Here is a 14674-nt window from a genome sequence, read left to right as displayed (position 1 = left end):
CCAATGCAGTTCCCACCACCATTCTATGCCCAGGTCCCAGGCCCCGCCCCAGGACTAGGCATGTACCCAGGCCCAGACAATTAGCATATATTCTACCAACTTGGCCACAGTGATTTACTGGAGAATGGGTGCATAATACAGGTAAATCTGACAAGTCTCAATTCTGGGAGTTTTGTGGCAATATGGAGACATAAAAACTACAGTATGTTATAAACGTGTAGTTGCCATGAGTCACCACATGGAACTAATCAGCCTGAGAACACAACCAACATGGGGAAATAAAGCCCAAAGATGGGGGTGGGGAGATGGGGAAGTGGCAAGAAAATGATAAACATACACACACAAATCCGGTGGTGCAACCGAGCCCATGGATCCAGCCTTATCTAGATGCATAGTTTATCAGTGGAATTTTCAGTTACACAAGTGAGTAAGTTTTCTTTTCCATTTAAGCCAGCTTGGACTAGATTTCAGTCACTTGCAGTTTGGAGTCCTCACCAATATAAAGTGATCGTCCCCCACTTACTAAATGAGAAGTCAGGGATTCAGAGACGACAAACAGCCTGAAACTAAATTAACTGTCTAAGGTTTTTTTTTTCGGGGGTTGGGAGGGCACAATGATTGTGTGCACTGAGACCAGAAACCTGCAAAAGAGTCAGCCTGTCAATTGCTCAGAGCCTATTTTTCCCCTTCATCCACCAGTTCCAAGGTGGAGACACATGAGTCGCCCGGCTATGGTCCCTTTTCTGCATTGTGAGTTTATTTCTTGTTTACTTCTACCCAGAGGGAGTGTCCTCTAGGGTCCCGGCTCCATCCAGGGGTCTATTAAACTCTTCCTTCTGGACACTGTCTTCTTTCTTAGTAGTCCACAAAAACGGTACACCCTACAATTGACGGCATCTTATATTGGAGGAAATATGACCAAAAACAAATACGTGTAACCTTGTGCAAATTATTCAATGTCTTACAGGAAATTTCTTCCATTTGTAATGATCTCACCTGGGGAGATGAGACCAAGTATGAGCTTCGGTCTGAGGAATCTCCTAAGGAATATAAAGTCACCTCCCCAGGGCTTCCCTGGTGGCGCAGTGGTTGAGAGTCCACCTGCCGATGCAGGGGACACGGGTTCGTGCCCTGGTCTGGGAAGATCCCACATGCCGCGGAGCGGCTGGGCCCATGAGCCATGGCTGCTGAGCCTGCGCGTCCAGAGCCTGTGCTCCGCAACGGGAGAGGCCACAACACTGAGAGGCCCACGTACCGCGCAAAAAAAAAAAAAAAAAAAAAAAAGTCACCTCCCCAGAGGAAGGGTAAAATGAGCCATCCTGAAGGTGTTCATGTTTAGATATTGAGTGTGTTTGGTTTGAAATATACTACAATGAGTAAATGAGTAAGAAATGATTATAAAATATTTAACTACTAACATTACTGTGTCTCCCCAAGCGAGATCAAATAGTTGAGCTAATGTTTATGTCCCACTCTTCCAGGGGAGGGGTACAGGTCTGATGATCCATTTGGGACCAGTTCTTGCTTTTGACAATAATCTCATCAGTATAAAGCAGAGTACTTATCCTCCTAGCAATCCAGTTCTGCTGAAGCACTGTGGAGGCAGGGTTGGGAGGCCCAGGAGACACAGGGGAACTCAGCCTGGGAGGGTCAACTGGGGCAAAAGCTCTGCCATCCTTGCCAGGCAAAAACTAGGTTCTCTCTACAAGGGCCAACTGAAGGTTAGGACAGAAAATACAAGAGTGCTCTTAGGGCTATCAACTTTTAAACTGTCCCTTTATAATGATTCCTGTGAAATAATTATTTCTATCAGTGGTCGTCTAGTACAGGGGATTTAAGATAGTGGGTTCATTAAAGAAAGTCAGGATGACAAACTCATTTAATTCTCCTTGAACCTGTTTAATCAAAATGATTTTCTGCTACTCTCTATTACAAGCCAAGTTTCTGTGGTGACAGATTAATGACTGATCCACTAAGCCACATCACCTCTCTCGTCACCAACCCCACCGACCAAGCCAGCCACCATTCTGTCAACAAGCCTCACTTGCCCTTGAAACTCATTATAGCTGAGACGTTAAGATCAAATGAGCAGATCAGATGCTCACCGCCACCCCAGTTCTGCTACAGAGACCACCAAATCCCACAGCGTGCACACAAGAAGGAAAAAGCGCGTGGGCTGGTCCTGTGGTCTCATTAGAATTACAAACCCAGGTCACTCCAGAGTAAGATAAATGCCAGCCAAGGCAACACTTGAGTCTTCAGGCCTGCTAAAGGTAATTATCCCGGAGCTAAATGTCAGGGCTAGTTTCACGAGTGCAAAAGAAAGAAAATGTCATGTTTGGTGTAAGCAACAATATTATTTTAATCAAATCAGAAGCTCATTATTAGCAGAAGATAAGGCCTGATGTGACCCCGACAATAAGCTGTGTCCAGTGCCTGGCTTCCCACTCCACTCTGTCTCAACCTAAGGCTCTTCACTGATTTCCCTCAGACATAAAGCAGCAAAGACTTGCAGTGTGATACCAGTGGAGGCTCACAGCCAAAATCCACTCCGCTCTTGATGGGCTGCAGTGCAAGAGTCTCGCAAGAGTCTAGAGTCAGACTGCCTGGGTCCAGCCCAGCTGCTCCACAGCCTAGCTCTGTGGGCAAGAGACTTCACCTCCCAGTAAATAAGAACAATAGTACTTCTCTCCCAGAATCGTTATGAATATTAAATGAGATACTATATGTAAAGTACCTTAAACAATGCCTGGCACACCAAGTGCTAGATAAATGTTAGGGATCATCTATTTCTGCAATGTTTTCTTTTTTTTTTAATTTCAACCAGCACATATTACCTTTATAAGAAAAAAACTTTAAAAAAGTAACAATAAGAAAGAAATATTGACAGCGTAAGTTAAAGGATTTCATCCAGTAGACAAGTGGTTACCTGAGAGAAGAGATCGCATTTATTTAACTTGCTCACCCTTTTGGCCACTGCCTAGCACATGGTAGACAGTCAAATATTTGCTGGAATGAATGGACGTACAAATGAATGTAGGAATTAACAGAGGAAATTTCCTTATAGTAATGGTTATGCAAAGCCAAATGAGATTCAGAAAAAATCAGGAAAATGGTTGTGGCATCCTGACCCCTCAACCTCAAACCACAGAGGATTTTAACTCTGCACGCCAGTTGGAGCAGCTGAAGGTGGGAAATTACTGTACAGCTTAAAACAAACATCTGCCTTCTTTATCTTCTCCTTCTTAATACTATATCTGTGCAAAAGTTTGGGTCTCCATCTGGCCAAAACATCCCAACTGCTAGTCTTTATAAAAGAATAATGACCAAACTAACAGGCCATCAGTACACTTAGGAGCAAACACCTGTATGTTGTTATATTCCTCCTGGCTCCATTGCTCCAGGCAACAAGCCACAGAGTAGTTGTGAAAGTTTTACTTCTGGAAAGAAGGCGACAGATTATTTGTGTATCTAGAACAACAGGACCTCTTCAAAGCATTAAGTAGGGGCTATCAGGTCATCTCTGGCAACATCACAGCACACTCAACAGGCAGGGGAAGACGGAGCACACGGCCCGCCACCATTTCCATTTCAAATTTAGCCAATAACCACCACCAATGGGTATCATCAACTCTCTAAAAGGAGCCCTTAGTTTTCAGTTTCACAAGTTCAAAAATCCCTTCTAAATATCTCTCCCCCAAATGCAAAAAAAGTGACAAGTCAGGGGAAAGGTAAGAGGTTTTCTTTCACGGTGACTTTCAAAACCAAGCATCATAACAATCTCAGGGCCAGGTCTTTCAAAGTTATCAGTGGTTTCCACAAAACTCAAAAACAACAGCAGAGAAGCTGAGCTTTGCTAACCTCAAGTAAGGCCTGGCTCAGTGAAAAATGACCAGGCTGGCTGAGCAATGACACCATTAGCTGGGGCTTTACCGACTGTCCACTGAACTGCTGGCTCCTGTAGGAAGCAACTTTTAGTCCTTGGTCCCAGGGGACCGAGGCTCTGTGGTCATTCCAAGTAAAAGGCCCAACTGAAGACACTTAGACTTGGCCTAAAAGAGCATCTAGTTTGCATTTCACAACACTTTAAAGAGGTTAATGGCATTAAATTATGTCTGACCCACAGCTAGCAACAGAAGACTCCAGGAAGCATATAAAATGGTTGATGATTGAAGATATTTGTGATTTTGAAGCATTTTGGATGTTTTTAAAATAGTATGCTGGATTAAGTTATCATTTTAAAAGAATATATGCTGCTAAAAATATTAGTTTAACACCTAAAGTTGCTCCAGAAACAAAAAAGCAGTGCATTTGAACATAGAAGCTTTTCTCTTTCTGTTAAGCTTTGGACATTTTTACAAGGCGGAACTTCCTAATCATTCTAAGAATTACCTAGAATGTTCATTTAAAATATGGATTCCCAGCACTCATCCCAGAACTATAGAATCAGAATCTCTGAGGAGGAAGGCGTGAGTGTGGGTGCTACAATTTAACAAGCACCCCAGGTGAGAGCTTCATGATCAGCCGGGTTTGTATCAATAAAAACACTGATCCAAGAATTTAAAATGTCACCATTTGCAAGGAAGATGAGAGGTGAAGAAAAGCCCAATCTTTCAAAATTTAAATCTGAATGGGAAAGAATAATTCCATATTTATGATACACCAAGACTAGAAAACCTTGAACAGACACAAAAGCAGAGTAAACCTTTCCATACCCAAAGACCAACAAGCACAGCCGCTTTCCATCTGACCCAGCTGCCACGCGAACCAAGGCGTGTGCAAAGGGGCCCTTGTTCTCCACACCTGGCCCAATTCTCCAGCTCCAGCCGAGTTAAGCATCTGCCCTGTTCCTCAACTCTATCTAAAATGTAATGGCAAAAGAAAGAAAAAAGCAAGATAGTTCCTATCCTATATGAGTCTGGGAATGGAAGCTTCCTTGGGGCACCTTTTGGGCATCTTGGCCATCTTTTTCAGCTGCAGGCAAAGGCAGTCAGTGCAGGGCTCCTTGGAGCGGAACCAAAAGGGGATCGAAGATGGTTAACAGACTAGATGAGGGACAGGAGGACGTGTGGCAGGGATGTCATGGTGCAGGGTGGTGGGGGGAGCAATAAGCCCTCAAATAACTTGTTCAATGAAAGTGTTTAATCGCCTCTTTCAAGGAAAAGACCACCATCAACTAGAGGGAGAGGGAAGAGGAGCAGAGAGAAGAGAGATAAGTAAGCCCCCACTCAAGGCCTAGGCTGCTGTGGAATGGGACCTGGAGAGGTGCTCTTTAGAAAGTCCTAGAAGACACCTGGATTCACTGGATTCCTCAGGCCCTCCCTCTGCAAGGACTGGGCATGCCGGGCATGGGGCTAAGAGGAATCCAGTGTAGGAGGTGACTCGCACACATCTCCCACCTCAGGGAGCCCTGTGCCAAGAACAGGGGCTCGGCGGTATGGGTCTCTCCCAAAGGCAGGAGTTCCCGATGTTAAGTATCATCAAAGTTTTTCCTAGTCCCCTAGAAGCGCAAGGCCCCAGCCACCTGGGGCGGCCTTTGAAAGAGCCGGCAGCAGCTCCCACAGCACAGAGGGGATGCCATCTGCTGGAAAGACTGTGTCAGGTGCCTCTCGTCCAGCATCCTCTGGGCGTACCTGGGGAGCAGCAGCCAGCCTGAGGCAGAAACAGGCAGCAGATTGCCTCTGGGTGCCCAGGAATAACTTTCTCCCCTCCTACAGCTCCCTCGGAGGAGCAATCCTCTGCCACCCAGGCTCCCCCTCACGGCGGTGGACCAACTCCACGAGGTGCCTCCTCCTTTTCCCTTCCCCTAAAGACGCCAAGGGTCAAAACCACCATGCTCCCACCCAACATTTCATCAGGCCTGTGGCCATGACTCTCCGAACCTCCTGGGACACCTGCCTCCCTACTCAATGAGCTGGGCTCACCCCAAACCCAACCTCTGCAGCAGGCATTCTTCTGGAACACCCCAGAGATGGTCTCAATAGCCGCTGCCTAGGGAGGTCTTCCAGGGGGCTTGGCAAAGTCAACCATCAGCGTTAGGAGAGCTCAGAAGCTTCAGGAGCCTCTCCCTCCGCAGCTGCTCGCTATTTACACCATGTTTCGTACAGTCACCTCCCCCAGCCCGACAAATACACACACCTGGGCCACAGGTAACAGGCGGAGAGCATCAAGCCTTCGAAGTTCTCTTTAAAGTTCCTCTCAGGCAAGATGAAGCCCAGGAACCCCGAACCGACAAGCTGCCGGCGAAGTCTGCCCCAGTGCCCTCCCCACCCACTTCAGAGGCCCCCTCTGAGAGGCTCCCCCGCCCCCCGCAGGGCCCGGCGGCGGCTCTACTCACGTCTCGAAAGCGGTTCCAGTACTTGTCCCGGTCGTACTGGGAGACTGTGCTCAGCCACTGGTCATTGTCCAGGAAATTGCCGTTGTTGGGGCCCGCGCCTCCTGCGAGCGCGTCCAGGTGCCGGCTCTCGACCTGGAGGAAGCACCACGCCGCGGCGGCCGCCGCGAGCACCACGATCGCTGGCATCTGCGGGGCAGGGGCAAGCGGGGGCGGTGAGCGGGAGGCCAGGGCGGTGACGAGCCCCGCGCCGGGCGCCCAGGACTGAGCGCCTCCGCCACCGGCCCCCGCTGTCGGCGTGGGGGGATCTCCCAGCAGGGACAGGGTCAGCCCTCGCACAGCGGGGGGGGATCTACAGACCTAGGGACCCCGCTCATGAATGGGGGGCTCAGTTACAAATGAAGAGGCTGCGTCACAAATTAGGGGCCGCTATCAAACTACAGAGGACCTTGTCATCTATTCTCCGGGTGCTCCACTGGCCGCCACTCTCGGATAGGGGCTTCAGTACCCCTCCCCAAAAAACGGAGAGCCCTCGATCCGCAAGCGGCACTCCCAGAGACGGTGCCCAGAGCCCCGGGGTAGGGAGACGAGGAAGAGGGCTCCGAGCAGCAGTCCAGGCTCCGGTTGAATGCGGGGGGGGTCTCCCCTCGCCCGCCCTGCCGCCTCGGGGAAAGAGGGGCGCGCGGAGATAGCCCCAGGCCCTGACCCGCCAGCCCCCAGGTGGCCGCGGGGAGGTCCCAAGTACGCCAAGTTGGGGCGCGGGGTTCTGTGGGACACGTACCTTGGGGCCCGGCCCGGGTCCCCGCGTCCGAGTTGCTCAAGCTCCTGTGGCGCGGTCGCCGAGAAAGCTGATCGGCGGGCTCGCTCCCCTGCGCTCCTGCTACCCGCCGCCCAGAGTCCTGACGCTTTGTGAGCCCGCAGCGCTCTAGCTCCGCTAGCTCGCAGGCTCGCTCGGGCGCGGCGTCCGCGGGCGGAGGAGCCCGAGCGCACGAGCCGAGGCCTCTGGCGACCCCTGGCGGCTGCGCGCTGCTGTGGGGCGCGCCTGAAAGCCCCGCCGCCCCTGGTCCAGCTGCCAGCGATCTGGTTAGCCACATCTCAATGCAGGGATGAAATAAGCTTTCAGGCCCAAGCTGGTGAGAGACAGCTGAGGAGACTGAGGATCAAGGCCAAGAAGCGGGCCAACGTTTGAGGCATTCTCAAAAGCAAGGTCGTAGGGCCACTTAAGTCAGAATCACCTTGTTGGGGGGAGGGGAGGGCTTCTTAAAAATGGGAATTCCTGGCCCACGCCCCAGACTTGCTGAATCAGCATTCCTTAGGAGAGCCTCCCTGAGGTGAGTGAATTTCTGCACTGCCCATCCCAGGTCATGCACCCACCCGCATTTCTGCACATCCATGCCCTATACCATGCCACCTGCTGTCAGTCTCTTAAAGACAGTCCTTCTGGCCTCCATTTCTATCATTTCCACAGCTTTGTGTCACCACATTGACCCTGTGGTCATCCCTTGGTGTTCTTATACAGAGAAGCCCGTATCTACTTCTGTCCCCACCCCCTTGGGAACTAGCCCCAGCACCAGCCTATTGGGTTTTCCTAGAGGGGAGGGAGGGGAAGGAGAAGAACCAGGCCAGGCTTCAGGGACAGGACACAGAGGCAGGAGACCCAACCCCCATCGGCTTTCCAGATCCTCAGGCAAGTCTGATCAAAAGGGCTGGAAGGCATTCGTGCAGCCCCTGCCTGGGTGCAGGGGACACTTGCCTGCTGCCTTTCTCCTGTACAATCTCAACCCATTCCACAGACAGCTGGGTGCTCTTTTAGCACAGGGCTGACGTAGTCACCCATCTCCCCTCAGCACACTCTTAAAATCTCTTCACGTTGCTTTCTGATAAAGACTAAACTCAAGACTAGGGCTCCAGGCCCTGCACAGCTGGCTCTGCCCACCTCTCCAGCTGCCTCTCATGCCAACCCCTCCTCCTTCCTTGACTTCCTGGACAGGCTGACCTTGGTATGGGCCTCCGTGGAGAGGGGTTCCATCCATCACTGGGTGTTGACCTCTGCCTGGGCCGTTGACCACACCCACCCCCGACACTGGCCTCACTGACTTCACCCCTTGGCTTAGTCACCCTGGCTTCTCCAGGCAGACTTGCTGAACCTGTGGATGAGGCCAGGATGCTGGTGACTTTCTCCTTGAGAACACAATGCTTCTCAGCGGTGAGCTTACTGCACTTGAAATCATTCACTCCATGTCTGTGTCCCTGGCTGCCTGGAGCTCTGTGAGGGCAGGGGTCAAGTTTGGCTTGTTCACTGTCCCCCGTGCCCAGAGCCAAACTCGTGACATGAAGCAACTGCTCAGAAAATACTTGGTGAATGAATGAATGGTACCCAACCAGAGTCTGAAACCACACGCTTCTCAGCCCACATGCCCCAGCATGTGCGATACGGTCAGCTGTCAGTTGTACTGCAAATAATTTGGTTGCATGTAGTTTAATGTGTAGAAGTTGGATTATGAGTCTTTTCCTAAAAAGTAGCAGATGCTTATCCCAACATTACTCTCACTGATTTACATTCCTAGAAGCTTTCTTAAAAGGGAGAAAGGAGTGGAGTCACAACTATTCTATTGGGGACTGCACGTCATCCACAGTTTATTTTATCATGGGAATATTTTAGGGATTTCAATATCATATCCTGGGGGTATCAGAGCAGGAGAGAGGTTTAGAAATGACGGAGAGTACATTTCTTACTTTCGCATAGAAACCCAAGTGAGCAGCTACTGCCCCATTTCTCTGCCCAGTTTGATGGCAAAACTCCTCCAGAGAGTCATCCCCAGGCGTCGTTTCTGCCTTCTCAGCTCCAATTCATTTTTCCACCCACCCTGTATTTCAGCCTCACTAACTAACAGACATGACTTGTCACCATCAGCAACCTCCTCCGCGTGGGCAGCCCTCGGTCCCCCACACCCCGCCTTAACCTCTGAGAGGTTCCTTCAGGCTCTCGTGGCACCATCCCTCCAGGCTTTCCTACTTCCCGCTGGGCGCTCCCACGTATATACCAGAAGTTCCCAGGGCTCAAGCCAAAGCTCTCTGCCCTTTCTGTCTAAACCCTTTCCCTGGGTGTTCCCATCCTGTCCTGTGCTGAGATGGTCCAGTTGCATTTCTAGCCCAGAAGTATCTGATAACTTCCAGCTGTATGTCCAACTTCATACTCAACATCTCCTCTGGGTGCCCCATGGGTATGTCAAACTTTACCAGGTCAAATCAGAAGTCTAGATTTCCCACCATGAACCTGTGCTCTGAGTCCTCCCTATAACAGTCTCCCCACCCATGTGGCTGCTAAAGTCAGAAACCTACAAGTCGTCTTCAGTCCTTCCATATCCCAGTCCCCTCACTGCCCATCTATCAGCAAGCCAATCCCCTCCACTTCCAGACTCCCCTCCAGTCCGTCCTCATCCTCCATGTCCACGGGCACCACCAGGTCCACTTGGCTGTCACCTCCCACCTGGAAGAGTGTCTTCTTGGCTAGTTCCATTGACTCTTTTCTTTCCCTTCCAACCCATATCCACTCAGGGGTCAGAGCAATCTTTAACACAGAAATTACTCCTTTGCATACAACTGCTCAGTGGCTCACCATGACACTGAAACAAATCTCCGAACTCCTTCCCGTGATCAATAAAGCCCTGCACCATCTGGCCCCTTCCCTCGTGCCGTGATTCCCTGGATTCTAGCCACACTCCTGCTCATGGCTTTGCACACACACCAAGCATGTTCTCACCTTGGGTCCCCTGCACTGACTGCGCCCTCTGCCTGAACGGTCCTCTCACTGCTCTTCAATGGTCAGCTCCTTGGGTGTCAGATCTCAGCTCAAATGACACCACCTCATTGAAGCCTTCCCTGACCACCCATCTAAAATAGGCCCTCCCCATCCCAACCACATCACTACTCTCCATCCTTGTATTTGGTTGTTCCCTTAAGAGTATTTTGTCCCTTTGATTCTCTCTCTTCCAATTCAAATATTAATTCCAGGAAGACAAAAATAATGTCTTTTTCACTCCTGTATCCCCAGGCTTAACTCACAGCCTGACATCCAGTGGCCATTCAATAAATATCCAATAATTGAATTAATGATTTTTTTTTCTTTGTATGTGTTGGGTCTTTGTTGCTGCACATGGGCTTCTCATTGCGGTGGCTTCTCTTGTTGCGGAGCACGTGCTGTAGGCACGCAGGCTTCAGTAGTTGCAGCACACAAGCTCAGTAGTTTTGGTTCACACGCTGTAGATCGAAGGCTCAATAGGTGTGGTGCATGGGCTTAGTTGCTCTGCAGCATGTGGGATCTTCCCAGACCAGGGATCGAACCCATGTCCCCTGCATTGGCAGGCAGATTCTCAACAATTGCGCCACCAGGGGATTCCCTGCATGAATGACTGAAGCAAACTGCATAAACCTCAATTTACCCTAACGTTTGAAAAGTGTCTGGAGATGTTTCCTTTGGCTGCCCTTAAACCCCTTGCTCTGCAGATCCAAGTTCTGCTTTTCTGGCAGGCCGTCCCCAGTTTAATCAGAGGGCATCTGCTCTTGGCCAAGCTCCAACTTCACAACTGGAATCTTCCCTGTAACCACCTACCGGGGTGGGAAGGGCAGCCAGAGCAGCCCAGGCAGGTGTAGGGGTGCTGGATATGGCCTGAGCCGAGAAGGGACGTAACCTTGGAGCAGGGGCAAGGAGCTAGGAGCTGGAGACCTGCCATCCGATCAGACAGCACCTGAGGGGAGCAATGTCAGATTTATTTGGCTTCGGGAAGGACCGGGACCAAAATCAATACTGAGCCTTGGGGCTGTATTTCTGCTTGTCATTGGCTTACACACAACTATAATAACTCCTTGTTTTAACATAGTTCTTATTTCCAAAGAGCCCCACATGTTTTATTTTCAGTTTAATGGATCCTCAGACATGTGCTGTTGGTATTCTGAAGCAGACATAACCATCACCATTTTATGCTGGGGACAGGGGCGCCCAGAAAGGTTAGAAGAATTGCTGAAGGTCACAGGAAGAGAGAAAGATGGATCTCACGGTGGAAACTTCTAGGTGTAGCCCCCACTTCATGACACTATGCTGGCTAGAATGAGAAGCACCCGTTGGACTCCATCTGATAAAAGAGGTACCTATGATACGTACATTGTCATCAATCCAGATTTATGTTTAGCTGCAAACTCATATTGCTACATGGCATCTCCATTTGGCACCTGTCTCACTGGCATTTTGAACTCATTGTGTCCAAAACTGAATGCTTAAGCTGCATCCTCCAGCCAAACCTGCTCCCCTTCCCACAACCCCGCCTCGGGAAAGCGACCACCACTAGCCCGAATGCTAGCGTCATTCTGACCTCCTTCTCAGCTACCCCCTTTAATGAATCACCCATCTGTCAAGTCTAGCTTTGCAGTATTTCCAGTTCCACCCACTCCTCTCCATTGCTGTACTTCTAGAGTCCACTTTCCCACCACGTCTCACCGCCACTCCACAGGGCCCCTTACAAGGATCTCGGCCTCTCAGTTGGCCAGGTGTAATTCATTCTCCATACAGGCGCCAGAGTGGTCCTATCTCAGTATAAATGTGATCCCTTCTCTCTCTTCACTGACTTCCCCGTGCTCTCAGGGTGAAGATCAGGCACCCCACTGTAACTACCCATGCACCTGCTAAGCCTGGATGCTGCCAGCCCCCTCCATCCCACACGTCCCTCGCCCTCCCCTTCTGATCACCTGCACCCTGCCCCCCCCCACCTGAGGGCCTTTTTGTTGGGGGCTTGCTACAGCCTGGATGCTCTCCTCCCTGCCTGCCTTTTCCTAGCCAGGATCCACTCATCCTTCAGGTCACAGCTTCACTCCAAGTCGTCAGGAAAGGCTCCCCTGACCCCAACAACCTCATGGCACTCATCACAGCTGTATAATGTCCATCTCCCACCAGACACTCAGGGCACAAGGGCAGGGTCCAGCTGTGCGTCTGTCTTATTTGCTGCTGAACCCACAGTGCTTAAAAAAGCATCTGGTACATGACAGGTACACAATAAATGTTGTGGGAATCAATGAATGCTCACGGCTTAGTGAATTTAGTTCCTTTTCTTCTTGGAAGCAAAGAAGCTCCCAGGTTTATGTTGATATCTTAACCCTCAAACACTCCGTGGATGGAAGGTGGTGACAGCGGGGGATGACTTGAGCTCTCCACTCACAGGCTGTTCTGCTGATTTGAGGGTGATGCTGGAAACTCTCCTGGCCCCAAGAAGAGAACAATGAAATAGATGCATTTCTTGACACCACTGAAAACAGCTCACCCAGCAGGGCCTGTAACTTTTATGAACATGTCGACTTCACCTATTGATTATATGTATTCAGCAGAGCCAGGCTCACTCCATCTCCCCGCATCCCCCATCGCCATCGCCATCCCCCACATACACACATACCTTCTTGCTTTCTTCCCCCCATGCAGAGCCATGGCAGGTGGGTGACCTAGCTTGGGAGGAATTGATTTTAAGCAAATGAATACCTCACAAATAAATGAAAATAACTGGCAGAAAAGCCTAATGGCCAAGTAACTACCCAGGGACAGAGCAGAGGGGGTTGAAGTCCTGACCACAGAGAGAAAATCATGAGGGTGACAATACCAGTAACATTTGCTGATGTGCAAGGAGCACTTATGATGTATGAGATACCGCAGTCCTGTGTGTTATCTAATGTAATCCTCACGACAACCCCCTAGGAAGCAGGCACCAAGATAGGCCCCATTTCACAGATGGAAACACTGAGTCCCAGAGTTATATTATTGCCCATTCAGTATCCCTTGGTGAAGAAATGGAAGAGCCAGGATTTAAACTGGCTGCTACCTGATGTCAAAAGTCCCACTATGGGGCTTCCCTGGTGGCGCAGTGGTTGAGAGTCCGCCTGCCGATGCAGGGGACATGGGTTCGTGCCCCGGTCCGGGAAGATCCCACATGCCGCGGAGCGGCTGGGCCCGTGAGCCATGGCCGCTGAGCCTGCGCGTCCGGAGCCTGTGCTCCGCAACGGGAGAGGCCACAGCAGTGAGAGGCCCACGTACCACAAAAAAAAAAAGTCCCACTATGACCCACCACAGCCCTCACCTCACAGCTGCCCTCTCCTTCACTGCATCCTGTTTCCTTCACCTCCCACGATAAATTTCACACCACTAAAAAGGTACCTTTTGATGCACATGTGCTGTTACTAGTTCATTTATACACAGTATATGTTGTCGTCATGAAGTTTAGTGTCTGGTCCCATGGAATGTAGGGTCCAGTTGGCAAGATTTAAACGGAAAATCATACTAATTATTTATGATTGTGATCGTATATGCTTCAAAAGGCACCGGCAACTGTGACTCATTGAATATGGTACCAAAAAACTTAATACGACACAGGGTCATATTAAGTGTAAAATAGTATTTGGCTGACAGGGGCCACATGTTTGGTCCTCACCCAGGAATACGGAGGCGCTCTCTGCCTCTAACAGTGATGGCTGCTTACAAGATGCCTGGTGAAACAAGGTGAGGTGGTGTCTTGACCCACCTCTATGGTCCTCCAGGCAGAGTCTGATGAGGTGGCCAGGGATCATGGGAGAGAGACTTCCAGGGACTGATGCATTTGTGAAAAGTCTCTGGGGGTGGGAAGGGAGGGCCTGGGTTACTCTGGGGAAGGCAACCTCAGAGTCTTCATTTACTCATTCAACAATCAGCTGTGGAGAAGGCCCTTTATGCCAGGCTAGATGATGCTGGGGACACAACAGGGGGATGGGACAGATACAGCCCCTGCCCTCATGGAGCTCCCTCTAGCAGGGAGAGCCTCAGCAGCTGTTTGCAGCACTGGCAGCAAATGTGCCTGGCCCCGCTGGAAAGAGCTCTTCTTCGTTTGATCCCTCTGTGCTCCTGCAGGTTCCCAAAAAGCTAGGACATCCTTCTGCCTGGAACTGTCTCCCAATTCTCCAACAGTTAAAACGATCCTTGGAGTCAGCTGCATCCCATTTCAGAGAATTTAACAGAGCACACATCTTGGAATCAATAGAATAGTGGAATGCCTTACTTCAGCGGGGTATCAAGAAGATTAAAGTATTTCATGTTTCTGATGTGCTTAGAACAGTTCCTTACACATAATAAATGCCATGTAAGTGTTTGTTTGTTAAATTAAAAGTTCCTCACCCAACACTGTGAAACAAATGCCACAGTTCTCCCACTTTGTGGTTAAGGACTCTGAGGTCGGGAGAGGTTGAATGACTTGCTCAAGATTATGAGGGATCTGAACCCAGGCATTCTGGCTCCTGAGTCCATGTCTACACCTCGATGTGGGGCTGCCTCAC

At 50.2% G+C, this 14674-nt stretch overlaps 1 protein-coding gene across 1 annotated transcript in view; it reads right to left on the bottom strand.

The window, feature by feature from the left end:
* The window catches only part of SPOCK1 (SPARC (osteonectin), cwcv and kazal like domains proteoglycan 1), a gene marked incomplete at both ends in the record, with an annotated part of 546421 nt that extends 539898 nt beyond the window's left edge, over positions 1 to 6523 (bottom strand). Inside the window, one exon of the mRNA XM_082834973.1 lies at positions 6338 to 6523. Within this exon, the coding sequence (XP_082691099.1) occupies positions 6338 to 6523 (186 nt within the window). The remainder of the gene's footprint in view (positions 1 to 6337) is intronic.
* Positions 6524 to 14674: the final 8151 nt, after the last annotated feature.

Source organism: Leucopleurus acutus (assembly GCF_964270905.1).
Source record: "Leucopleurus acutus genome assembly, chromosome: 3".
Lineage (NCBI taxonomy): Eukaryota > Metazoa > Chordata > Mammalia > Artiodactyla > Delphinidae > Leucopleurus > Leucopleurus acutus.
Note: the sequence above shows the minus strand (reverse complement) of the source record. Positions and strands in the feature narration are given on the sequence as shown.